General features: G+C 36.8%; 5 protein-coding genes, 2 long non-coding RNA genes and 1 pseudogene across 8 annotated transcripts; 3 read left to right on the top strand and 5 right to left on the bottom strand.

Annotated features, from left to right (window-relative positions):
• The first annotated feature begins 1984 nt into the window (after positions 1-1984).
• LOC106398570 (glycosyltransferase family protein 64 C3) lies at positions 1985-3190 on the top strand. The gene has a single exon (XM_013839106.3). The coding sequence runs from the start codon at positions 2069-2071 to the stop codon at positions 3092-3094; it is 1026 nt and encodes a 341-aa protein (XP_013694560.2). The 5' UTR covers positions 1985-2068; the 3' UTR covers positions 3095-3190.
• A 29-nt stretch (positions 3191-3219) lies between these two features.
• On the top strand, positions 3220-4673 carry LOC106398563 (probable 2-oxoglutarate-dependent dioxygenase AOP1). The gene is made up of 3 exons (XM_013839101.3): positions 3220-3802; positions 3878-4205; positions 4287-4673. Exons 1-3 carry the CDS (start codon positions 3426-3428, stop codon positions 4578-4580), a joined length of 999 nt encoding a protein of 332 aa, XP_013694555.2. The 5' UTR covers positions 3220-3425; the 3' UTR covers positions 4581-4673.
• LOC106398553 (gibberellin 3-beta-dioxygenase 4) lies at positions 4623-6050 on the bottom strand. Its single transcript, XM_013839091.3, has 2 exons — positions 5500-6050; positions 4623-5308 (listed from the first exon to the last, which is right to left on the bottom strand). The coding sequence occupies exons 1-2, from the start codon at positions 5955-5957 to the stop codon at positions 4711-4713; spliced, it is 1056 nt and encodes a 351-aa protein (XP_013694545.1). The 5' UTR covers positions 5958-6050; the 3' UTR covers positions 4623-4710.
• Positions 6051-6668: 618 nt separating this feature from the next.
• On the bottom strand, positions 6669-8487 carry LOC106398539 (gibberellin 3-beta-dioxygenase 2). The gene is made up of 2 exons (XM_013839078.3): positions 7864-8487; positions 6669-7345 (listed from the first exon to the last, which is right to left on the bottom strand). Exons 1-2 carry the CDS (start codon positions 8340-8342, stop codon positions 6748-6750), a joined length of 1077 nt encoding a protein of 358 aa, XP_013694532.2. The 5' UTR covers positions 8343-8487; the 3' UTR covers positions 6669-6747.
• Positions 8488-12276: 3789 nt separating this feature from the next.
• LOC125586236 lies at positions 12277-15019 on the bottom strand (annotated as a pseudogene).
• A 344-nt stretch (positions 15020-15363) lies between these two features.
• On the bottom strand, positions 15364-17660 carry LOC106398520 (aromatic aminotransferase ISS1). Its single transcript, XM_048756091.1, has 8 exons — positions 17350-17660; positions 17218-17265; positions 16926-17036; positions 16775-16834; positions 16533-16689; positions 16296-16461; positions 16100-16208; positions 15364-16014 (listed from the first exon to the last, which is right to left on the bottom strand). Exons 1-8 carry the CDS (start codon positions 17410-17412, stop codon positions 15562-15564), a joined length of 1167 nt encoding a protein of 388 aa, XP_048612048.1. The 5' UTR covers positions 17413-17660; the 3' UTR covers positions 15364-15561.
• Positions 17661-18937: 1277 nt separating this feature from the next.
• On the top strand, positions 18938-21781 carry LOC125586228. 2 transcript variants are annotated; one of them, XR_007322760.1, is made up of 7 exons: positions 18938-19993; positions 20083-20369; positions 20461-20583; positions 20669-20772; positions 20854-20928; positions 21176-21237; positions 21326-21781. It is a non-coding gene; the product is annotated as an uncharacterized LOC125586228 (long non-coding RNA). The 2 variants fall into 2 exon arrangements; XR_007322759.1 differs by having other exon boundaries at positions 18939-19993; positions 21176-21781.
• A 103-nt stretch (positions 21782-21884) lies between these two features.
• On the bottom strand, positions 21885-23056 carry LOC125586230. Its single transcript, XR_007322761.1, has 2 exons — positions 22328-23056; positions 21885-22148 (listed from the first exon to the last, which is right to left on the bottom strand). It is a non-coding gene; the product is annotated as an uncharacterized LOC125586230 (long non-coding RNA).
• Between the last annotated feature and the right edge of the window lie 544 nt (positions 23057-23600).

Raw genomic sequence — 23600 nt, 5'->3', positions numbered from 1 at the left:
GCTGTTTTTTTCTTTTTCTTTTTTATTTATTTTTGGTGACCGTTAACTTTCAAACTTGGATTTCGTGTAGTTTTGAAGATTCTTGTCGGGGACCATTTTATTGTCACAACAGTCCCCACATTTCTACTCTTTCTCTCAATCAGTGTCTCTAGCTAGCTTATGACACAAAAACAATGTGGACAATCCTCACTAAATATATCATATTTTGCTTGTAACCTTTTCACATGTATATATGTACATGACAAAAAAGACATATGTATATACGTATATGCAAATTAAATGGCAGCAAACTATCTGGTTGTAACTAGAAATTCGTGTAACCAAAATGCATAGATAAATTACTTAACTGAAGGCACATAGGTTCTTTTTAACAGTATGTCTCTTCTGATATACTTCTTGAATACACTTTCATATTAATATATATTTTTATGTTGAAAAATAAAATATATGCTTCTTTTAAATTAATATTTAGATCCATGCCTCCTTTCTCGATCTCACCAAAATCTGTTTTAGAACAGACTCTCAAGCGCTCGTTAGAGCAATCACCACCGGAAGAAAACTTTCGGACTTCTTTGGAGTTCTCTCGGACGTCGACTCTCTGGCTTCTCCTCCGACATCGCCCTTCGTGTTTTGTCGGTTTATTTTCATTTCTCGGGTTATTAATGGGTCTGCAGACTCCTTCGCGCAAGCCTCTCTATCCTTGTATTTGGGTCCAATGCCATAAACTTTTTGAAAAATTAATATTTAGATCATAGCTACATATGAAAAAAATAAAGAATGATAATGTTCTAGTAGAAAATAGACATCATTACTAAATATCCTCTAATTTGCTTCTCCACATGCAAAAGGTTAGAAAATCGCAAATAAAAATGACGGAAGAAGAAAGTGAAAATGGCCATACATCAAAATGACATTGATGCATTCTTTTTCGATTTGTGAGATCATGCTTATAAGACCGATCACGGGCAAGTTAGTGAATTTAAATAGTTTTCAGAATACAATATAAGATGCACAAATGTTGAAAAAGGTAGGAAAGACCAAAATCACGTGCATGGGTCCCTAAACCCCAAATCCACTAGTTTTCTTTCTTTGTTTGCTTTTTGCTCTCATACAGTTCTGATGAACTTTCACACTTTTGAGCAGCTCATGTGGGCCATACTTACTGCAGTATCTAAAGCTACCCGAGGTACAAACCCTTCCCCACCATTTTAACTCACTTTCATGCATCCCCTCCTCCAGTTTCACCATTTTATCTGGTTTTCTTTTAACCAATCTATAACAAATAATTGAACTAGATCTCCCTCCCTATCTCTTTTTGGCTAAAAGTTAACTATATCTACATTTATTTATTTTTCGTTTCTATCTGCAATAGGATCCGAGGCAGAGGATTCTGTCAACTCGTGTTTTCTTAATACAATGTTAGTTTCCTGGAAGCTGGAAAACTAATTTTAACAGTTATCAGTGTGTAGTACCTATGACTTTGGCTTAAAATAAACGACCAACTTGTTTTATGGTTTGTCATTTAACCACACATGTCTTGTCGGGTATAAGTGCGCTGGCGGTTTGACACACGGAGTGTGTAGCTTAGATAGTAAATAGTAGCCTAACCTAACAAACTCACCCGTTTTTGTTAGTTAAATGTTTTATATTCTCCTCTCCTACATTACTCTCTCGCACCCACCTACCATACCCTTTCTTTCAAAACATTTGACTTCTAGTTGGGCTTATTTACCCATTTTGCAGACGTTTTACAGAATCACTGGCTCGTCAGCAGGTATCAGGGAAGATAAGAAACCTAGGGTCACATCCTGTTAAGCTTGGTAAAAAAAATATGATATTCATGCACCTCTTACACGTACGAATCTCTTTTCAAAATTTCATTCTTCCTCCTTTCAAAAAGTTTGGGCTTTGCTTGGTTTTAATATTCTTTTGAGCTTAATTATCTTTATCTAGGCCTAATTACATCATTTACGGCATTGTAAACTAAAAGCCCATTTAATTTAGTTCGCACTTCGCCGGGAGGACTTCTGCTTCTCCCGAGATTCGATTGTTCGTTGTGATCTGTTTCATGGATCAATTCGGAACTAGCAGTGGCTTCTTCTCCATCTCGTTTCTTCTCTTCCTTGTGCTCTCTGTTACGCCACTCGTGTTTTCGCGCACTCTCTCAGCTGATCCGGATCCGTGCGATGCAATGAAACTGAGAGACTTTCAGAAACTCAGATCGGATCAGATCACCGTCCTAATCAACGGTTACTCTGAGTCCCGTATTCCTCTTCTCCAATCCATCGTAACCGCGTATTCAGGATCCTCAGTCGTCTCCTCAATCTTAGTCCTCTGGGGAAACCCTACCACACCTGCTCAGCTACTTCACCACTTATACCACAATCTCACCCGTTACTCGCTTGGCACAGCTTCCATCTCTCTGATCCAGCAACCATCGAGCAGCCTCAACGCGAGGTTCCTCCCTCGCCCTTCCGTAGACACTCGTGCTGTTTTGATATGCGATGATGACGTGGAGGTGGACAAGAAGTCGCTGGAGTTCGCGTTTTCCGTGTGGAAGTCGAACCCTGATCGTTTATTAGGAATGTTTGTGAGATCGCACGGGTTTGACTTGCAGGGGAAAGACTGGATCTACACTGTTCACCCGGATAAGTACTCCATCGTCCTCACCAAGTTCATGATGATGAAACAAGATTATCTTTTCGAGTATAGCTGCAATGGAGGTGTGGAGATGGAGGAGATGAGGGGGATTGTGGACACGATGCGTAACTGCGAGGATATACTTATGAATTTTGTAGCTGCGGACAAGTTGAGAGCAGGTCCAATCATGGTGGGAGCAGAGAGAGTTAGGGATTGGGGAGATGCGCGTAATAACGAAGAAGAACAAGAGCAAGTGGAGAATGGGGTGAGAGAAGCTGGGTTGAGCAGTAGAAGAGTGGAACACAGGAAGAGAAGAGGCAAGTGCATTAGGGAGTTTCATAGAGTTATGGGGAAGATGCCGTTGATGTATAGTTATGGTAAGGTTGTTAACTCTGTTGGGGAACAAGGGCTGTGTCGTAAATCCGGAAAGCTTGTCTTTTGTGACCGAGATTGAACCAAATGCTTCAAAGAGTGTATTTGTTTCGACTTGGACAAAGATATGTAACCACTAAACCAACGTTTATAAAATAATAATGAGTTTATTTAGCGACTTGGGATTGTTGGCAAATCAGTAAATTAAAGAAAGCAACATCATATACTGATGACGCATAAAAGAGCCAAAACTGGATCTCTCTTAACGATTGTCCCTTCTAAGAAGGATCTTATCCCAGTCTACTGTGAATCTATAATTCAATTTGTAAACATATATGTATAAATAGAACGTTGGTATTCTGAATCTAATCTATACACTAATCTTTAGACTCATCATCACCTAAGACGCTCGAATGGGCTCACATGAAGAGCAGTGCTTACCAATACTAGACTTCTCCCGCGAAAAACTAGTGCCAGGCACAAGTCACTGGATCACGACAAGAGACAGCGTGCGAAGAGCCATGGAGGAGCAGGGTTGGTTTGTGGCAGAGTTCAACGGCGTCTCACCAGACCTCAGGGAGGACTTGCTCTCCGGCATGAAGGATATGTATGAGCTGCCGTACGAGGTCAAGATCAAAAACGAGAACCACAAGGCCTCCCATGGCTACATGTCTATGGTCGTCGACGATTACAGGATCCACGAGAGTTTGGGGATCGATTATGCAACACATCCCCAACCTTGCAAAGACTTCTCTAAATTACTTTGGCCGCAAGGAAACGATCCCTTCTGGTAAAAAAAAAATCATAACTCTTTATCATTCCATTTCTGTTGTCTATGCATCACAGACCAAATGGATTTTTGCAGCCAGACGACACATAGGTACGCAGAGGCATTAGCGCAGCTAGACCAGACAGTGATGAGGATGCTGTACGAGAGCTATGGAATGGACGAGAAGAAGCACTCGGCGAGCCATTCCGAGTCAACTCGGTACCTGTTGAGGATGCTGAGTTACAGGAGACAGAGAAACGGTGAAGCAAACACGGGTTTCGTGTCGCATACTGATAAGAGCTTCATGAGTATCCTCCACCAGAACCACGTCCTAGGTCTCCAGCTCAAAACCATGACCGATCAGTGGGTCGGGTTTAACCCGTCTCCGACAAGATTCGTCGTTCTTTCCGGCATGGGTCTCACGGTAAAGTCTAGTTAAAAATATAAAACTTTAGCAACTGATTTGAGTTATAACTGAATCTTGTTGTTGTGGTGATTGGTGAAGGCGTGGAGTAACGATAGGATAAAGCCGTGTTACCACAGGGTGGTGATGAGCGCAGATGAAGTTAGATACTCTTTAGGTTTTTTCTCCTTCCACAAAGGGACCATCCGTACGCCGGAGGAGCTCGTCGATGACCAACATCCCCTTCGTTACTACCCTTTCGAGCACGACGGTCTCCTCCGCTTCTACGAGTCTTACATCAACTCCATGAAGAAATCCAGCGAAGATCTTCTCCAGTTATACTGCGGAGTCAAGTCAACCCCTCCGCTCGGTGATCATTCTTTGCCACCGCAATAAATGTATCCACACTCTAACGTGTGCAAGTTTATTATCAGTGTGTTGAGAAAAATGATAATAATGTATTATACTAAATGCAAATTTGATTCGCAACTTTAGTTTTAGTTTAAAACATTCGAACAGAGGAGATTCAATTGGTGGGATTAACGACTCCAATTGCGTCCAATGCCTTGTCGAAAACCTCAAATTTGATTCGGAGATATTCACTCCAAGTAACTGGCCGGTATAGACACGGTCCAACCGGACCAACTATCTTTGATATTGGACTTATCTCCACTTCACCGGCTGGACCACCCCACAGATACGCTATCGATATTCTTGACTTGGTTCGGTTAACCCTTGCTCGGTGAACCACGCTAGGAAACTTCCCATTCGATAGAATGTGAAAGAGGTCGCCGATGTTGACCACAAGAACACCAGGAATGGGCTCTACCGTAACCCAACCGGACTCTTCTTTGAACACTTGTAGCCCTCCCATGTTGCTCTGGTGCAAAATGGTTAGAAGACATGAGTCGGTATGAGCGGCTAGACCCATGGCTCTTTCTGGCTCAGGACAAACCGGGTAATGGTTTAGTCGTATGACGCTTTGGCCCATTTTTGATTCAGATTTCTCGGTCTTCTTAGCCCATTCGATGTCGTCTACGGTGACACCAAGTGATCCTAATATGCATGATAGAAGTCTGCTTGCTAATTTTTCCATTTCACCCTTGTACTCTTCGATTATTCCGCTGCGCATGAAAAACACCCAAAAAAGACTCAAGACACCGTTGAGTGTTAGAAAGCCAAGATCTAATCATAATTTATAAAGTTAATTAACTTTCATGTGAAAAGCTCATAATCAGTAATATAAGTTTCATTTCATTTGAAACACTTTTGTAAACTATCCAATACATGTGTGTGGAAGTGTAGTGGACGTTACCAGTATTTGGTGTAATCACGGGGCCAAATAGTAAGGAACTGGTTGCGGTAGGAGCCGTCGGCGATTGTCAACCCTTCAGACCACATTTTCTTCTCGAAGAAAAGAGAGATTCGAGGTTCTCCGTACCCACTAACTCCTTTATTAGAGGAAGCAGCCTCGAGTTTCCTCTCTGACGGCATATCGAAAAAGGTTTTGGAGAGAGATTCAACATCGTCGAGGAGACTTTGAGAGACCCCGTGGTTGGCTATCTGAAACGCTCCCCACGTTTTGCATGCATTTCCTAACAAATTGGTGACGTCAGGATCGGAGAGGTCGATGACCGGAATGGACTCTTTCACTGCGGCGGAGGAGGGAGGGAGAATGGAGTCAGCAGCGGTGAGTTTCCAGGTGAATGAGTCTGGGAGTGTTTGGAGACTGCCTAAGTTTCCAATAGACACATCTTCATTTATTGAAGGCATGGCTGGTGCAAATTGAGGGTGTTAGGATTTGGTAAGATTGGGATGCTCATGATATATACAATTACTTAGGATATATATACACAGAACACACACATATGTTATGAATATATGTTGATCACAACAAGTTTAATACATGCATATATGATGAGGATAAATCCTTTTTTGATTCTTGTCCTTTTCTGGAGCTACACATGTTAAGGTCTAAGCTAGTGTATTATGGATTGGTAGAATACATCATCTTATTGGGTATTTCCAATTAAACCTAAGCAATTTGATTGGATCCACGTATTAATATTGACAAATGTTGGTTTCTCTATATTGATTATGTAATATTACTTATAACTTATTGACAATAACTCGGATAATGCCATTTTCCAAATAAAACTAGCAATTTGACTGGCATGTTATGGTTAAAACAAGTGTGTTCATGCATGGTGTGAGTTACAAATTATTGTTTTGTCATTATTACTTTATGGAGAGCTTTTAATGACCCCAGGATTTGATTCCTTTAGAGATAAGTACTTATTTATTGCTTAAACATCAAAATCTACCAAGTTTCTGTAGTTTTTTTTTTGTTGATAAATAAATTTAACATTTCAACAAAAAAAAAACATCAAAATCTAGCAAGTTTTCACATTCTAAATAAAAATGGCGGGGGGATAGGAAATGTACCTTGTTTCATGTATTTTATCCAGTAAAATGCTCGTGTAATGAGGTAAAATAAAATATTAATTATTAATCATATTACCCAGATAAAAGCTGTACAATAATGAAAGTACAAATGTAAACATCAAGATATTTGGTCTGAAGACAGATAGTTTCTAATAAAGGAAAGAGACTGATTAAAATGAGTAGCTTTGGTTGCAAGGTACTGCTTCCAAGTAAGAGATGGGTAAAGAGGAGAATGGAGAGGATCAACGAGTTTGGGAAGCGGAGAGATCATTAGATCAGAAGGTGGACCCCACAGGTAAGCCATGGAGAAGCGAGATCGGAGGTGGTTAACCCTAGCTCGATGAAGCACGCTCGGGAATATTCCGTTGGTCAAAATGTGGAGTAAGTCACCGACGTTGACCACTAGTGAGCCAGGGACAGGTGGCACGGTGATCCAGCCCACGTCATCCCTGAAAATTTGGAGACCGGCGGTGTTGTTCTGGTACAGTATGGTCAAGAGAGTTGAGTCGGTATGTGCTGCGAGACCCATTGCTCGGTCCGGTTCTGGACATATTGGATAGTGGTTTAGTTGGATAGCTGCTTGTGCTCCTTGAAAGTCTGAAATGGGACCGGCCCATTCAATGTCTTTTTCCTCAACTCCAAGTGCGCCTAATGCCAGCCACATCAGCTTGGCTGCCAACTTTTGCATATGCTCCTCATACTCTTGAATAATTTTACTGTTGAATCGATGTGACAATCAGATGAAATCTTAAAACGTATACAAATCTTTCATACAAAAACTGAGACAGCCATAATCTATTAATGCGCCCATCAGCCTTTTTTCCTACCATAAATGCCATTATATTTTGTTACTGCTTACTATATAGTATACAGATATCCCACTGATCGTTGAGACACATATAATCTTTGGTGGGTCTATCAGCTTTCATTGTGCTTTTAACTAAACTTCAACATGGCAAGATATTTCGATTTCTATTTTTCCTTTTTCGGATTATTCCTACTCGTATCCATAAAAAAATAACGAAATATATAATAGTCAACTGTAATGTACTAACGTCCACTAATCTTATTTTTTGGTTGAGCCGGGTTAATCTTATTTTTTTCCTTTAAGAGAAGTGGATATATATGTTGATATGCTATTTACGGTCTGTTGTTACAAGAAAACGAATCTTAGATAAAGATATATAGTTTTTCTCTTGTCCCAAAAAAGAAGAAGATAAAGATATATAGATACCAGTATTTGAGGTGCTGCCTGGGCCAGAGTTTGTGGAAATCATCAAGTGGGGAACCAATAACTGTGAAACCTTCGGACCACATTTGTTTGTTGAAGAAAGAAGCAATACGAGCAACCCCGTAGCCGGAGATGCCATCCTCCCGTCGAGCCGCCTTGAGCTTCCGGTGGACGGGAAGCTGGAAAAGGCTTCCAGTGAGGAACTCAATGTCGTCGAGAAGCCGTGAGGGCACTCCGTGGTTTGTGATCTGGAATGCCCCCCACGTGGTACAAGCATGGCCAACACGAGTGGCCACGTGGGGATCGGAGAGGTCGATGAAGGGTAGAGATTCGTCGGAAGAGGAGGCGGAGAAGAGGAGATCGTCTTTGGGGGTCCATGTGTAGGAGTCTGGGAGGTGACGGAGGGATGTGAAGTCGGGTGAGTTTGAGAGTGGGATGTGAATAGGATGCGATATGAACACATCGCTTAACGTTGAGTGCATGATTGGATTGGTATAAAGGTTTATAGATAAAAATTTATTAGAATGTGAGTATATTATTTTCTTAGCTAGTGTTCCCTTTTGGTATGAATATGATGTTTGGTGGAGAAGAGGAGTAGGAGTCGGAGGGTATTTATAGTAGTCAAGACTGAAGTGTAGTGAATGAGCGTATTGGATATGTGAGGACAAAGGCTCCTTCTAATCTCATTCTTATTTGGTTATAAAATTCTTCCTTTTCTGTCCAAATAACTTTCGTTTCTAACTTAGATTTAACGATTTTGTTTGTATATGTCTGTATGTTTTTTTTTTGACTAAGTGTGTGTCTGAATGTTTTTCTTTTCTTTTTACAGAATATGCTAATTTGCTATTTTTGTTGTGTATTCATTTTAGTTTTTATAGGAGAGAACAAAAAAAAAGACAATTCTTAGCAAAACAAAAATTCAAGAATGTCCTTAAAAAAATGTACTTTCCGAATATTAAATGTCAAAGGTATATGTTATTACGCTTTAATAATCAGGTTTACATTAAAATAATTAATTTGCTCCACAACTTTACAAAAGTACGTACAATCGCTTAAAAATATTTTATTATGGTAAAAATACAATAATTTTTTATTATAAAACAATCGCTTACAACAACAAAAATCTGCCAAGTGTGGAGATTTACTAAAAAAAACCTATAATTTTTTTTTTAAATCTACATTATATTGAAGGTGAGTTTACTTTTGTGTTCACTTATAATCCGGTCTAATAATCTAAAAGTTCGATAAAAAGACAATAAGGCACAAAAGATTAAAGGCTCATCTTGAGTTCGGAGAAGGATTAATCTGACATGACTTGATCAACCCAAAACATAAAGAAAATCAAAACATTGAAAATGGTCTTCAAAATGTCGGATACTCACAGAAAACTATGCCACCGTTACGATTCTTTTCCTAACAACTATTAAAGAAAATGCAATGAAAAAGGAAAGGAGGGATCCAAACTTCTTTTTTATACTAAAATTACTTTTGTGTTCACTTATATACTTGTATATATTGTATCACAGTCGAATAAGTTTATAAAATCAATAACATATATTTTTCATATCAAAGTTATTAGTATATAATCTTCTAGAAATTTCTGATCATGTAGACTAAAGCTAAACCCTATAATTTTACTAAAGCTAGTTCGTAATCGCAACTCAAAAAAAAAAGCCGTCAAAACTATATAGAAAAGAATGGTATTATTAAATTTCTCCCAAACAGTGTTGTTATTATATATCATTCCAGAAGAATAATCAAATTTACCTTTTAAACACAACATGGCATTAAGGAGATCAACTCATGTGCCAATGCCATGAGGCTATGACCTCTCACTAAACAGCAAACTCGTCTCTCATGCCTCAACTAAATAGCAATTTCGTCATTTTGGTTGCTCTGTAAAGATAAACATGAATGATGAATCTAAAGAGAAATTGTTAGCCATCATGCTTACCTCATAAAACGAGATCATTCTATACAAATCCCACTTACGCTTTCTAATGAAAAGTTGGTATATATATAATGTTCCTATAAAGAATACATGATGCGTTTAATTTTCTCTTTTTGACGTCCCACCTGGCTCTCACTAGTCTCTAGCAAGAGAGACGACAAAATACGAAAGAGATTTGCCACTTGATTCTTGTGGCCACTTAATTATTCTCGAATATATCTAAGAGAAACCGCCTAATTTACAGATATAGTAGCATTCCTAACCCAGCAAATTAAAATGAAAAAAAAAATATCAACTTATAAAGTTAATGAATGATCAACCATTATTTTGAAAGTTTATCCTTTAGGCTAAAATATGAAATTATTTTATTGATACATAAGTGATTAAAACATAAAATATAGAATTCAAATTTCAAAATTTTCTCTGATCGTTAGAAATGTTTGTAATAGCAAACTACTTAGTTTTTTTTTTTGTGGGGGTAAATCAAACTACTTATACTACTTAGTTTTTGTCCCATAATTTGGAATTTAGTTGGATTTCAATCCAATCTTTTTGTTTTTTAATCAATTTTTTTTTATTTAAACATAAATTCTTTAAACATTCAACGACCGTGAGAAAATTTGTACAGTGTTTTTTTTTCTTCTTTTTCAGTTTAACTGGAAAATATAAACCAAGAGTTAATTAGATTAACTGAAGGTTCTAGTGTAAGTCATATACATCTAGATAGCTTATTATACAGTTTCTTGGTCTAAGTTTGTTTCTCTCGCACGCTGTGCTTGGTATTATTTTTCTGATAAATTAGTTATTTGTTATTATGATTTCTTGATTACTACGTAAGTTGTACGTACGATAATTTGTGTGGTTGACTTGTTGTTGTTGTTAGGTTTCAGCACAAGAACATGTGATATATCTTACAAACCGAATCTATATATGGAAAGACAACACACATAATTAAGTATATAACACATGGATATGCACATCATCACTTGCATTTCATGAGTACGTGTTCCTCAGCTAATCACATCTATTTCCATCTCATCACGAATTCACGATCACAGCAATTATATTTTATACTTATATTCACTCCAATTGTTTCTTACATCAGAATATATAATGATACTTTGACACTCGGAATCGTTTTAACTTTTGCGTTTTTCTGTTAAGTCAATTCAATATCGAACATATATAATAACAACACAATCAAGGAGTTGAAATGCCTTTCTGACATGGTTGATAATACTCCACGTTGAAATAACGCCTATCTTTCATATCCATCTGACTTGTTTAATTTTGGGTTCTATTATTAAAAAAAAAAACTGTTCCTAAGGTATTTGATAATATATGTCGGACTCTGACCTCTTCCACTCATAACTCAATGTTTTTAGTTTTAACTGATTAGAGAATTTAATATCCTGCTGTTCAGCATTTTGAATCCAGTTTCTGAAAAATTATTTTTAATTAAGCTCCACTTAGGGATGTTCAATTCGGATATCGGTTCGGTTTAGGTTCGGTTTTTTTTTTGTTTTTGGTATTTCGGTTAGTAAAATATAACTACCATTCTGAATCCATATTTACTTCGGTTCGGTTCGGTTTATATACCGTCGGTTTTCGGTTATACCAAAAAAACATAATTATTTAGTTTGAGATCATATTATATGAACTTTAAAGTCATATTGTCAACACAGTCATTTATTAAAAATATATTACATGTTCAAATAAATGAACAAAAAAGTAAAAATGCTTCTACCATCAAATAAAATAATCAAATCTAGAACTAAAATCAAAGCTTGAAATTTTGAAAATAAAAATATGAAACAAAACAGAAACATAAAAGAAAATTTTTTCCACTCTTCCATATTTAGTGTTCATTAAAGTCATGTTTTTTCAATTGAACACGAAACTCTGTTTGTTTACAGATAAGAAAAAAGTTGTGAAAATTTTCCATTAATTATTGTCCATCAAATTTATAATCTTCATATTAATTTAGTAAAAACTAAAATAAAACAAAAAGATCAAAAGAAGACTTAAAAAATAAAATGTCTGAATTGTGATGTATTGTTATTTAATTATAGTTTAAGTGTTTTACAAATTAAAGTTCTTTGTATCTATAAAATTATGGTAATAGTTATTAACACAAATTTAACTTATGTAAGAAATAGATTTTCATGTATTGTTATAAAATAGATACATATTTACATGTTTCTACTTTTAATCGGTTATGTTCGGTTTAATCGGTTTAATCTGTTATATACCAAACCATATCAAAATCCTACGGTTTTTATAAAATTATATATATTCGGTTTATATGGTATATACCAAAACCAAATCATATTGTCTATTTCAGTTCGGTTCGGTACAGTTCGATTTTATCATATTGAACGGGCCCTAGCTCCACTACTACCCTTCATTCCAAAAGAGACGTAGAAAAAAAGAAATTTTAAAAGGAAAGATTTACTTCATGCAAAAACAATGAAAAAAGAATACAATAATTTCTTCGGAGTTGGATGGAATATACGTATTAGAAACAACAGAACATGATCAAATTAATAAATAACAATAATATAAACAACAACACAAATAGCACACACATTCTTTGGGTTTGAGAGACTAACAATGAGAAAAAATGGTTAGTTCCAAGGGTTTAAGCAGATCCAAACTCAGAGAACCACTTCTCGTGTTTCTCGATATCGGAGGAAGACACACTCGGCTGCACCTTCTTAATGGCCTCTTCGAAATCACACATTGCCACAGGATCGTTTGAGATATCGTCCTTTGACATGTTCTTTATCTCATCCCTCGTTTTCCCTGCTATCTTACGTCTCATCCCGTTCATTGACGCGTCCCTGCACACGTTTGTCAGATCGTCTCCACTGTATCCTTCCGTTCTCCTAGCCACATCTTCAATGTTTACATCACTCGCCACCTGAAACACCCATCCATTACATTGCATCGAGCAAACAGAGATAATTATTAGTATTCATATCACAAAACTAACCTCAACTGTTCTCAGATTGATATTGATAAGAGCCTTGCGACTTTCTAAATCTGGAAGTGGGATGTATATACGTTTTTCCAGCCTCCTCCTGCATGAGTATTACGAGCTCAAGAGTCAGTCAGCAGTCTCATTGTATTTGAGCAAACAAGAATACGTACCTGAGAGCTTCATCTATGTCCCATGGGAAATTGGTAGCTGCCAACACCATCACTATTTTGCGACTTCCATCTTCATTTGTCGCTGTATTGCTCACTCCATCTACTTGGACTAGGAGTTCCGATTTCACCCTTCTTGACGACTCATGCTCTCCAGAACCCCTACATCCATACACACATTCACCAATTTACACATGGATTCAACCCGGTCTTGAAATCAGTCTCAGTGTGGTGAACAAGAGAATTACCCCCGAGAATTGCAAAGAGAGTCGATCTCGTCAATAAAAATTGTGCTTGGAGCATATGCCCTGGCAAGATCAAACAGGCATCTCACCATCCGCTCACTCTCTCCTCGCCATTTTGAAGCTAATGTAGCAGAAGAGACGTTGAAGAAGGTGGTACCACATTCTGTTGCAACCGCTTTTGCCAACAGAGTTTTACCTGTTCCAGGAGGACCAAACATGAGTACTCCTTTCCACGGTCTCCGGATACCCTGAAGAGAAACAAAAAAAAGATCAATCAAATTAAGCATCCTCCACAACTGGAGATTAAAAAAAAACATTAAGACTGAAAGTACATAATATATGAACAGACACTTTTCATTCTCTTCATAATTTATTGGTTGCTCCAAAGCGTAAAAATAGTCTTTAACGTATAAATACATATTTGGCAGCACAAGAAACAAAGTACCTGAAAATATTCAGGCATCCATAAAGGAAGGACAACAGCCTCCTCAAGGAGTCTTTTGGCTTCAGACAAACCTGCAACATCATCCCAACGGACACCAGGAGTAGAGTCCAACACATCCCTTTCAAGCATAGCAGCCAGGTCTTCATCAGGTCCCTCATACAATCCCCGTTTTGACTTGCCGTCTTCAGCATCCCCATTCTGATTGATTATATCATCGAGAAAGCCACAAACTTTATTAGTTGATAGCAATTAAGTGGAACCAACTTACTCACAGCATCATCATCATACATAAGAAAATAGAACACCAACTTATCAAGTCCCCAAATATGGAATCCAGCACTAGACATGAATACATGATTACATCACTAGTCCTACTAATGCATAAGAAGTTAGAACGGAAACGCCATAGCTAACTTCAACTATTTACAGTAAACCATACATACACTAAAAGGCAGGAAAACATAAAGCTTACCGTGGAATCAGGTTTGGTAGATTTGGAGGCAGGTCCTTTCTTTCCGGAAGCAGAAGAGCGGGCGCTTGCAGCAGCAGACTTACTGCCTCTTCCACCACGGGAAGGTGGAGTAGTCCGTGTAGTAGGACCAGCAGCACCAGCACCAGCACGAGCCCAAGCCCCATCTTGAGGAGACTTTCGCATACCAGGCCTGGCGGGTCTTCGGGTAGAAACATCACGGGTGGGAGGCCTCCAGACATCAGGATCATCCATGGGAGCACCGGAGGAGGAGGAGGAAGTAGGATACTCATCCAAGGGCTGAAAGACAAAGGAAGATCTGGTACTATTGATGGGCGGGAGAAGCAGCACGACTACGACCAGTGGGAGCTTCCTTAAAAGCTCTCCTCTCTGCATCCAACTGCTTCACAACTTCAGTCTCTTCCATTATAGCCTTCTTAACGTTCATCCATTTAGTCCGCGTCATAGGATCATCAACGCTGTTTAAATGCCTACAAACAGTAACCAATAATCTCATCATCTCTCTTTCTCTACATACAGTTCCTCCTAGAATCAAACTAGCTAGGGCTCGAAGCAATTGCCGAAGGGGTTGATCAAATTAAAATGTAGATAAAAGAGAGAAAGGAGGTAGAGTTACTTGTTGATCTGAGCAAGGGCGCCATCGAAGAAGATGACAGAAGTGTCGTAGGAACCTTCTAGTGCGTATTCTCTCGCTAATTTCAAGTGATCTTGTAGACCCGCCAACGAGTTACTACTACTTCCCATTTCCTCTATTTCAATACACAATCTCTTTGAGTCTCGTTAATCTCGGGACCTACAAATTTTTCCCCCTTCTCTCGGCTCTCCAGATTTACGAGACTCGTCGGCGAAGTTGGAACCGATGTGGAAGACGATGTAGAAGAAGAAGAAGATGGACGTCATGTAAATGGTCCACTCTCTCTTTATTCGGGTTTATTTCAAATTTAGATCCAGGCCCCATTTACGGCCCACCTTAAATCCAATAAAGTTAAACAATCGATTCCTTACAACTTTATTCTCTTGTTTCGTTCAAAAATTAAAGTTTCAAACTAAAGAAGGTTTGGTTATAAAAGTGTCCATTGTCAGCTTACCCTCTTCTTATGTTTAACGTCTAACCAATATTTGAATCATCTCAAGCTCGAATTTTCCACAAAGAGTTAGAACAAATAAAGCTAATCCAACATTTTCACTTGTGGATTTGTTTATAGATTACCGAAGAGGCTAATTACGCGAATGGAAAACTCATTTTAATAAGTAAAGAGAGTGTATATACACACCAAAGGGAACACACCATTTAATTAGTTTCCCAATACAAAATGACTTTGAATCAGATATAGAAACACTCTTTATTAGTTGTAGTCTTAAAAAAACTATAATAATTTCAGTAACACGCAAAGTAAACCATCTTTTCTTAACAAACAATTCACTCCACCATTCCAAGGTGAACCAGCTCCTCTAATCCTTTCCTCAGCCTCCCCGCAGCAGCTCTCATTTCTTCCTCCTTCAACCCTCCAAACGACACCCTGACATACCCTGAACCACCACTTGCACTCCCCGGGATCACCACCACTCCATGACGGTGAGCCAGCCACCTCACCACCTTGAAATCATCTCCATGTTCCTCCGGTAGTTTTGCCCACAAGTATATCGCTCCTTCTCCTCCCTTCACGTTCTCCTTCCCCAGCGGCTCAAGGGCCTCTTTAACAATCTCCCTGTTCTTCACCAGACCCTTTACCCGCTCTGTTATCCACCCAGCACCCTCCTCTAGTGCGTATAAAGCCAGGCGCTGAGATATTATGGAGGCACAGATTGGGATGTTGTCTTGAATTTTCAAGAGCTCTGCCGCAAACCCATCTAGTCTCTCTGAGTAAGCTATCTGCGCGGACTCCATCAAAACGTTTTCACAAGATTAAAGAAGTTTCATGATAAAGAATTTGGAAACAGAAAAAGGCACTACTCACATATCCAAGCCTCCAACCCATCATGCCATAGGTTTTGGAGAAGGAGAAGACGTTAACTATGTTGTCTCCTTCAACGCAGCAATGTTTTAAACCGTCATACATGAAATACCTGCCCATTTTTCATAATCCCCTTATATTACATCAACTAAACTAATTAACATTCAAATCATAGCAAATGAGTTGAGGAGGAACTCACTCGTATGTGTTATCTACAATCAGCCAACACCCTGCATCTTTGCATATCTTTGAAATCCTCTTGAGAAGCGGTTCAGGGACATAGGTGCCGCTTGGGTTACCAGGATTCACAACAGTTACAACTTTTGGGGTGGGTTTAGACTCAGAGAGCGTCTTCTCTAACCAGTCTGGCCAAAAAAAAGACTCACGAGTCAGAAATTCAAAAGTTGATGAAAAAATGTGATTCACAAGGAGAAACCTGCGTCGGGGTAGAGAGTATCAGGATGGCCAGGACCAACGATGATGTTGGTAACACCAGTCATCTGGAAGGCCATGTAGGCATTGAAGTAGTAGGGCTGGAACATGACAACCGAATCACCAGGATCGCAAAGTGCAAGAACAAGATTCACAAACGCCTGCATGTTAATAATAAACAAAAGACAAGAGTGTGAGACTAAAAGAAGAGAGAGAGACAAAGAGCGGGCGAGCGAGTGTACCCACCTGATTGGCACCAGCGGTGACCATCACTGCTGATTCAGTTAGCTTGTTTTCTTGACGCAGCTTTAATAGAACAAAAAAAACAAAGCTCAGACAAGGGAAAGAGGCCGACTATATTTAAATATCAAGAAAGGGTGTTATGTGATTATTTAACCTTAATCTGAAGAGCGTGTCTAAGCTCGGGAATACCTTCGTCGGGACCATAAGAACTAACAATAGGATCCCAGACAATGTCCTTGACCTTGTCCAAGGCCTTTTTAGGAGGCTGCCAATGCACACTCCCTGGATTATTATTTTTGGTTTACATAAAAAAGAGAATCAGCAGACTAATTAAATAATAATAACACAACAGTTCAGTTCATCCATACAAAAATAAAAGCACTCACGAAACCCAAAGTATGTATTTCTAGAGGCGAAGAAGAAGAATTAGATAGAGGGGAGGGAACCTGAGCAAGAGACATGGGGTTTGTCAATTCCGCCATTAATTTCCGAATCTGCACCGCAAAACCCAACACACTGTTTCTCACAATAACCAAAAAAAGAAGACAGGAATCAATTCGGGAGTACGAGGTTGACACCTGAGTCATGACGGGGGTATCAGTGCCCAATGTTCTCCTCGAAAGCATCCCGAACGATCCCATTTCCGCAGTTAGGGTCCAACCAACTGTTCGATCAATAGATTTGTAAAGAAGAATTCTGAAGCACAACTAATGGAAAAAAAAAAAAAGGAATCCTAATCTGATTCTAAACAGAGGAATGAGCGTTTAACACGCCTCTTGTGCTTCGTCCTCGTCTGCTTCACCAACCCCCTTAATTTTTACTTATAAAAAAGTTATCAGCTTTTATGTTAATTAAACTATTCAAAAAGAGTAACGCCTTTGTTAGGATCTCCTCCACTCCATCCAATCCACCCACACAATTTAACTCCGTATTATATTAAATCTAAAAGCATATCTATTACAGATCTTTTAAGTTGGATCTCTTATCTAATCTATTAATTTAGGGTCCTATTTTTTATCTACTGTTTAAAAGTCATTGTAGAACCATTTGTTTAACATGTTTTATGTTATATTTTATATTAATCATTTAATATACAACATTTAAACAGAAAATCAGACAGAATCTTTTTTTTTTAATTATTAATCTGTTATATATTAAATGTATTAGCACTTTAAAATATAAAGAAATCGTGCCCATTTACCTATATTTTAGGAAATATCAATATGATGTGTTAAATAAAAGGTTAAAAATTAGAAATAATGCAAAAGATGTTAAAATGGTGGGTTAACTATTTTAACTTTCATATGTAATATTTATATAAACTTTCATTAAACTTATAAAACTATTTTTAATTTAAAATGTAATTATATGAAACTAAAAACACATGTGTGAATGCAAAATTAAAACGTTAAAAAATTCAGTATATATTATATTATATTTAAAATGAAAGCTTTTGCAATATCTAATTTATTAATTAAAGTCTTACGACTTTTTTATGTGTGATCTTTTATTTGGACCATGTCTTAGAAAATTTATTAAATTATACATAATTTAATTACAATATCATTAATATCTTAATCTTTTATTTGAAATACAAATAAGCAACTTTCCTTATAAAATTCAAATAAAATATTTAAAAACACTATTTGCAATTTATTTTCGCAATTAATTAGTTTAAATTCTGATTATTATTAAAATATAATTAAATATAAAATTAATTAAGTTTTGATTTAAAATAAAATTAAAATCACATCAAATAATTTAATTATATTTTACTGATAACTGAAATTTAAATTAATTAATTTTTGGGAATAAAAATTAAAATATTTTGTTAGAATTTTCTTAAAAAAATATTCATTTGTATTGAAATAAAAAATTAAAAATTAAATATATCTAATCTATTTAATTAAAGTTATATTTTGATTTCATATGTTATATTTAATTTTGAACTATTAAACACGGGTTCATCTAATCAATTTAAATTTTATTATATAAATATTTATAAAAAAAAATCTCTAATGATTTAAAGCTGGATGGAATAGAAAATTAAGATTATAATTAGTAGTTTAGAATGACTCATTTAGAGTTAGAGTTGATATTGAATTATGGCTGATACTCCGTATACAAAGACTAATATTAGATTTTTAGATTCCAGGGACGACGTCCGATCCTTCTTAAAGATAAAAAATACGAACTCAAAGAATCTATAAAGCAAAATAATTGTTTAAAATGAAACTTAGCCGCACAAAATAAATGTTTAAAATGAAACTTTACCGCGCATGGCGCGGGTTCTATTCTAGTCACAATATAAGATACAGTTTTTTAACTTTTAACTAAAAAAAAATTAAAAAACGTCTCTTATAAAAATCTCTTAATTATTTTATTATAAAACTAAAAAACCGTATTTTATATTACGTTAAAACATCTACAATAAACATGCTCTAATACATCCAAATATAAGTAAAAACCCCTTTCTATCGGGGTCCTTCGCATCTGATGCCCTCTTTTCTACAGGCTTACGTGATCAACCACAATACTTGTCAAAACGTCACGTTTCGACTTTGATCTAGTTTCACTTTCCTTTTCAATCAATACAATACTAAAAGGGAGATATAAGCCTCAGATAGGCTGTCCACGTCAGACAAAAAAAACAGCCAATCATGTTATAACGTTTTGCCACGTCATAACTGATTTAGGATATTGGGCTTCAAATCACTTCTGATCTGTCAAAATAATCTTAACGGCCCAGCAAGCCCACCTATGGAAAGCATCGTAACCTTTGTCTCAACGACACGAATCCTTCTTCCTCATTTTCTCTGTAGATCGTTCGTGAAACCCTTTCCTCTTCCTCTTCTTCGATTCCGTTTCACGATCTGATTTACGATCAATCAATACAGACTCCACTTCGGTTCTCCCTTTAATTTCATTTATGGATTCTCTTTTCTTCTCTCGCTCTGTTTTTCTTTATAAAACTCTTAATCCGAGTTTTGTTTCGATCAAACTTGGTTGTCTCTTCTCATTACTCTACTGCGATGAGTTCCTACAGAGAATCGACGATCGGCAAAAGCGGTGTTTCTCCCGGCCTCAAGATCGGCGATCCCAACTCGAAGAAAGCAAAAGGCAAAGCGGCGGTCTCCTCTTCCAGTCCGACCAAACTCATCGGCAAAACCGGTGTCTCTTCCGGCCTCTCCATCGACAATCCCCACTCGAAGAAACTCAATGGTTCAAGTGAACCCGAATCGTTTTCTTTATTACATTATATAATGCATATAAAATTACGTAAGCTCTAGATTTATCATCCACCACAACAGCAGCAGACGAGGTAGCTGAGGAGATCCGGCGGCTGAACGATGTCCCGATGCTTGCGATCCCACCGGAATTGCAGACCTGAGAGTTGTTAGAGATGGATAAGATAAGTGTCGCTAACCTCTTGCTTCGTAATGCCATAGCTCTCTAGGATTATTGTTCTGTACTCTTCTCGCTTCTCGGGATTATGAATTAATGCGATTGCAAGGAAGAGATGGGTCTGCGGAAATCTTTAACGAATTGGCCCCATGAAGAAGTGTGGATAAGCTCCTTCTCGTCTCTCACTTCTCAGGTATCTTAATTAGCTCCGCGTCTTTCACAACCCAAGAAATTGGAAAAGTTCAATTGTTCAATTCAACTTTAGATATTCTTTTTTTCTAAAGTTTCAGTTCAATTGTGGTTTAAGAGATTGTTCTCTGCGATGAAATGCAACACTTCAACCAAATCGAATAGCACATTCTTGATTTGAACACATGGGCGTCTATATGTTACTATTGGATGATAAGGTTGGTCTTATGGTTATTGTTTTTGTAACTATCTTTACAACGCTTGATATTTTCACACTTACATTCAACTCTCTCACTGCAACAGGACTACAGGAGCCACTCATCCAAGCCTCTAACACACAAAGTCCACGGGCTGAACACTTTCAGAGAATTAGAGGAAGCATTTTCAGAGAATTAAGTGGATTCGATGTATAATGATTTCCTTTTTATAAGTTTTTTGTAGTCGGTTGCTGGCTTCATATGAGTAATCATTTTCCTTTTGGATGATAGGTGGATTTGCTATGAAAAAAAAAAGATGTTGGAAGACAGAAGGTTCCCCAAATTGCATCTCAACTTTCAGCTCAGGTAAATCTATATATATCACCAAGCCTTAAGCTTAAACATAATAACAATGAAAATTTTAATTATTAGTTAGGTAGACATATGTTTCTAATAAAAGTAACAAAACTGAAAATAAATATATTTTCAAATTGAGAATAAACTAAATATTATTTTTCTTACTTAGGTAATTGCTATTTGAGTTATTTAGTTTACCTTTGTGTTTAAAAACAACACTAAGTTTTTTAGTTTGGTGTACCTTCGGTTATGGCAGGCAACTCTGATTCAGGCCTCAATTACCTTGGCTTGGACTGTTCATGATGTTATCGCTTGAGTGTACAGACTCAATAAGTTCCAATACCTAAGACCTGAACTGAACATCCCTTCTTTGCTCTTGACTACTTGCCTTTTTGTTTATGTCCAGAGAAGTGATAACCACCTGGTGATGACATGCCTGGAGCTGTAGCAGTGTCAACTAAGCCATCTGATATGATGCTCCATCATGCATCTGAGAAAAAAAAAGCTACGAGTGATAGTGGTTGGATTGTTGAAGAGAGTGATGCTGCTCCACCTCAATCAACTGATGCTACTGTTTTGGTTGGTTCTGATTAATCGGAAGGATCCACCCACGGAGAATGTGCCTGAAGGTAAGAAGCCACGCATTGCATAACTTTATAGGCTAAGGAGGACCTAAGCTTAAAGTCGGTTACATCGAGTCTATCGTTTTTTCTTTCTTTTCCTCTGTTTTGATCTTTTAATTCTTAGAGATTTTCCTCACATGAAACCTTCTTCGGTGTTTTAATTTATCTTTGGTTTTAGTTTTCGTTCTGACTTGGAAACAAAGTTCGTCTATTGTTTATAAAATAAAATTTCCTTCAAATATGGTTGTCTGAACTTGAACAGCATCGTTGTTTTTGTTTCACTCTTTCTAAAAGGCGTGATATAGCGATTCATTAGATCTTTAGAGGTCATGTTCACTGATATATCCAAACATCAAATAAAAAGCTTTTTACTGAGACATCTCATGAACATCATCATTGTCCGAAATTTATAAAATCTGGAACATTTAAACTTTCTCCTCCGAAAACTTATGGACATTGACACTTGGCATTCTGGTTTACCTCCTTCTAGCCCCCACCAAAATTATTATTTAAACACGACTCCCAGTGTTCATCTATTTGTACGTCATCTGTTTGAAAACCAAACCGGTTTTGTGGGCCAGGTCAAACTATTAGATCAGACGTCACCTGTAATAAACATTGGTAATTACACGAGCCATCTAACATGAATATAATTTCATAACTCACACCTTCTCAAGCGGTTCATACGTTTTCCTCACAAGAAACACTACAAATATTCACTGCAACCTAACATTTTCTCAGTCAATATGGTTAAGAAAAAGACTTCTGCAAAATAAAAAACTCACTTGAAGCTTCAAATGATCTCATCGCCATAGTATCCCTGGCTGGGATGATCAACTCACCTGGCCCATCACGTACTACCAGAGAACTCAAAGGTACCTAGCAGGCTAAAAGATTAATATTTTGCAAACAAGGTGAAGATATTTGATTCTAAAATAAACAAGCACTCAATGATTTATAAAAGTAACATCACAAAACCGCACAATCTATTGAGACCAAGATATACATTGCATATCCTGAATACAACGAACCAGAAAAGTTAAAAAAAGTTTAATGAGAAAGACTCATCAAATGGTAGTTAACACATCATAGTAACAAATTTGATGACCAAACAACATATATATATATATATATATAAATAACTGAAATTTAAATTATACAATATAGAAAATTATTATCATAACATTTAATGTCAAAAAATCAGAAGGCTGAGAAGAAAGACTCATCAAGTGGTAATTGACACACCAGATGATATATAAAAAATATTTCAGACCAAAACATTTCAATATACAATGAAAAAGCTTAATCCAAACAATAACACAATTATGGAGTATAACAAACTTAATAAAATAAATATACATCAAAAACTAGACTAAATAAAATATTAAAGAAGAATAATGTACATTATTAGGTATTATTTTAAAAAGAAAATCAACAACATAATGGCTAGAAAGCCAAAAATAAATAGATATAAATATAATGTGATAGTGAACTTACCACTGATAGTAAAATAATCATGTCAAAACATATAAAAAAAATGAATTGAGAGATACAAAATTGAAAATAATAGAATGACGAATAACGTGTCAATATACTCATTAAACTATATAAAATAAAAATATTCATTGTGATTGTAAAACTATGGAAGTACACATCTATTGACCTAAAATAAACCTATAATTAGCCTATTATAGTAAATTTACAATTCAAAATCAGCAACAAAACAATATCAAGACTAACGTTGAAAATTTAGAAACAGAAATACTTCTAAAGATATAGTACATTAATTATATATGGGAATTCTCCTAAAACAAATTACTAATTTACTATTTAATAAAAACAACTATATATGCCAATGAACAACGAAAAGAAAGAATACCCATAACTAGAAAACACAATAACATAATCTATGTTTGTTAGAAACCCGTATCGACCATCAAATGTAACATCTCCCAACAACATCCATCAAATGTAACTCCCAACAATATCATATGAAGCAGCTAAAGAACAGACACACACAATGTAAGAGTTTATCTAGAGATACTGGTGATTCCATGA

This window comes from Brassica napus, chromosome A2 (assembly GCF_020379485.1).
Source record: "Brassica napus cultivar Da-Ae chromosome A2, Da-Ae, whole genome shotgun sequence".
In the NCBI taxonomy this organism is placed as follows: Eukaryota; Viridiplantae; Streptophyta; class Magnoliopsida; order Brassicales; family Brassicaceae; genus Brassica; species Brassica napus.
The sequence above is the reverse complement of the archived record's forward strand: the minus strand, read 5'-3'. Positions and strand labels throughout refer to the sequence as shown.

Coding starts and splice junctions, on each gene's coding strand:
- LOC106398539 (XM_013839078.3), bottom strand. CDS start 8,342: ATGCACTCAACGTTAAGCGATGTGTTCATATCGCATCCTATTCACATC. Junction 7,346..7,863: donor AGGCAGCACCTCAAATACTG/GTATCTATATAT, acceptor TCGATTCAACAG/TAAAATTATTCAAGAGTATG.
- LOC106398520 (XM_048756091.1), bottom strand. CDS start 17,412: ATGGGATCGTTCGGGATGCTTTCGAGGAGAACATTGGGCACTGATACC. Junction 16,690..16,774: donor TCACCGCTGGTGCCAATCAG/GTGGGTACACTC, acceptor ATTAACATGCAG/GCGTTTGTGAATCTTGTTCT. Junction 16,462..16,532: donor TACTCTCTACCCCGACGCAG/GTTTCTCCTTGT, acceptor TTTTTTGGCCAG/ACTGGTTAGAGAAGACGCTC.
- LOC106398570 (XM_013839106.3), top strand. CDS start 2,069: ATGGATCAATTCGGAACTAGCAGTGGCTTCTTCTCCATCTCGTTTCTT.
- LOC106398563 (XM_013839101.3), top strand. CDS start 3,426: ATGGGCTCACATGAAGAGCAGTGCTTACCAATACTAGACTTCTCCCGC. Junction 3,803..3,877: donor CAAGGAAACGATCCCTTCTG/GTAAAAAAAAAA, acceptor GGATTTTTGCAG/CCAGACGACACATAGGTACG. Junction 4,206..4,286: donor TTTCCGGCATGGGTCTCACG/GTAAAGTCTAGT, acceptor TGATTGGTGAAG/GCGTGGAGTAACGATAGGAT.
- LOC106398553 (XM_013839091.3), bottom strand. CDS start 5,957: ATGCCTTCAATAAATGAAGATGTGTCTATTGGAAACTTAGGCAGTCTC. Junction 5,309..5,499: donor CGTGATTACACCAAATACTG/GTAACGTCCACT, acceptor TTTCATGCGCAG/CGGAATAATCGAAGAGTACA.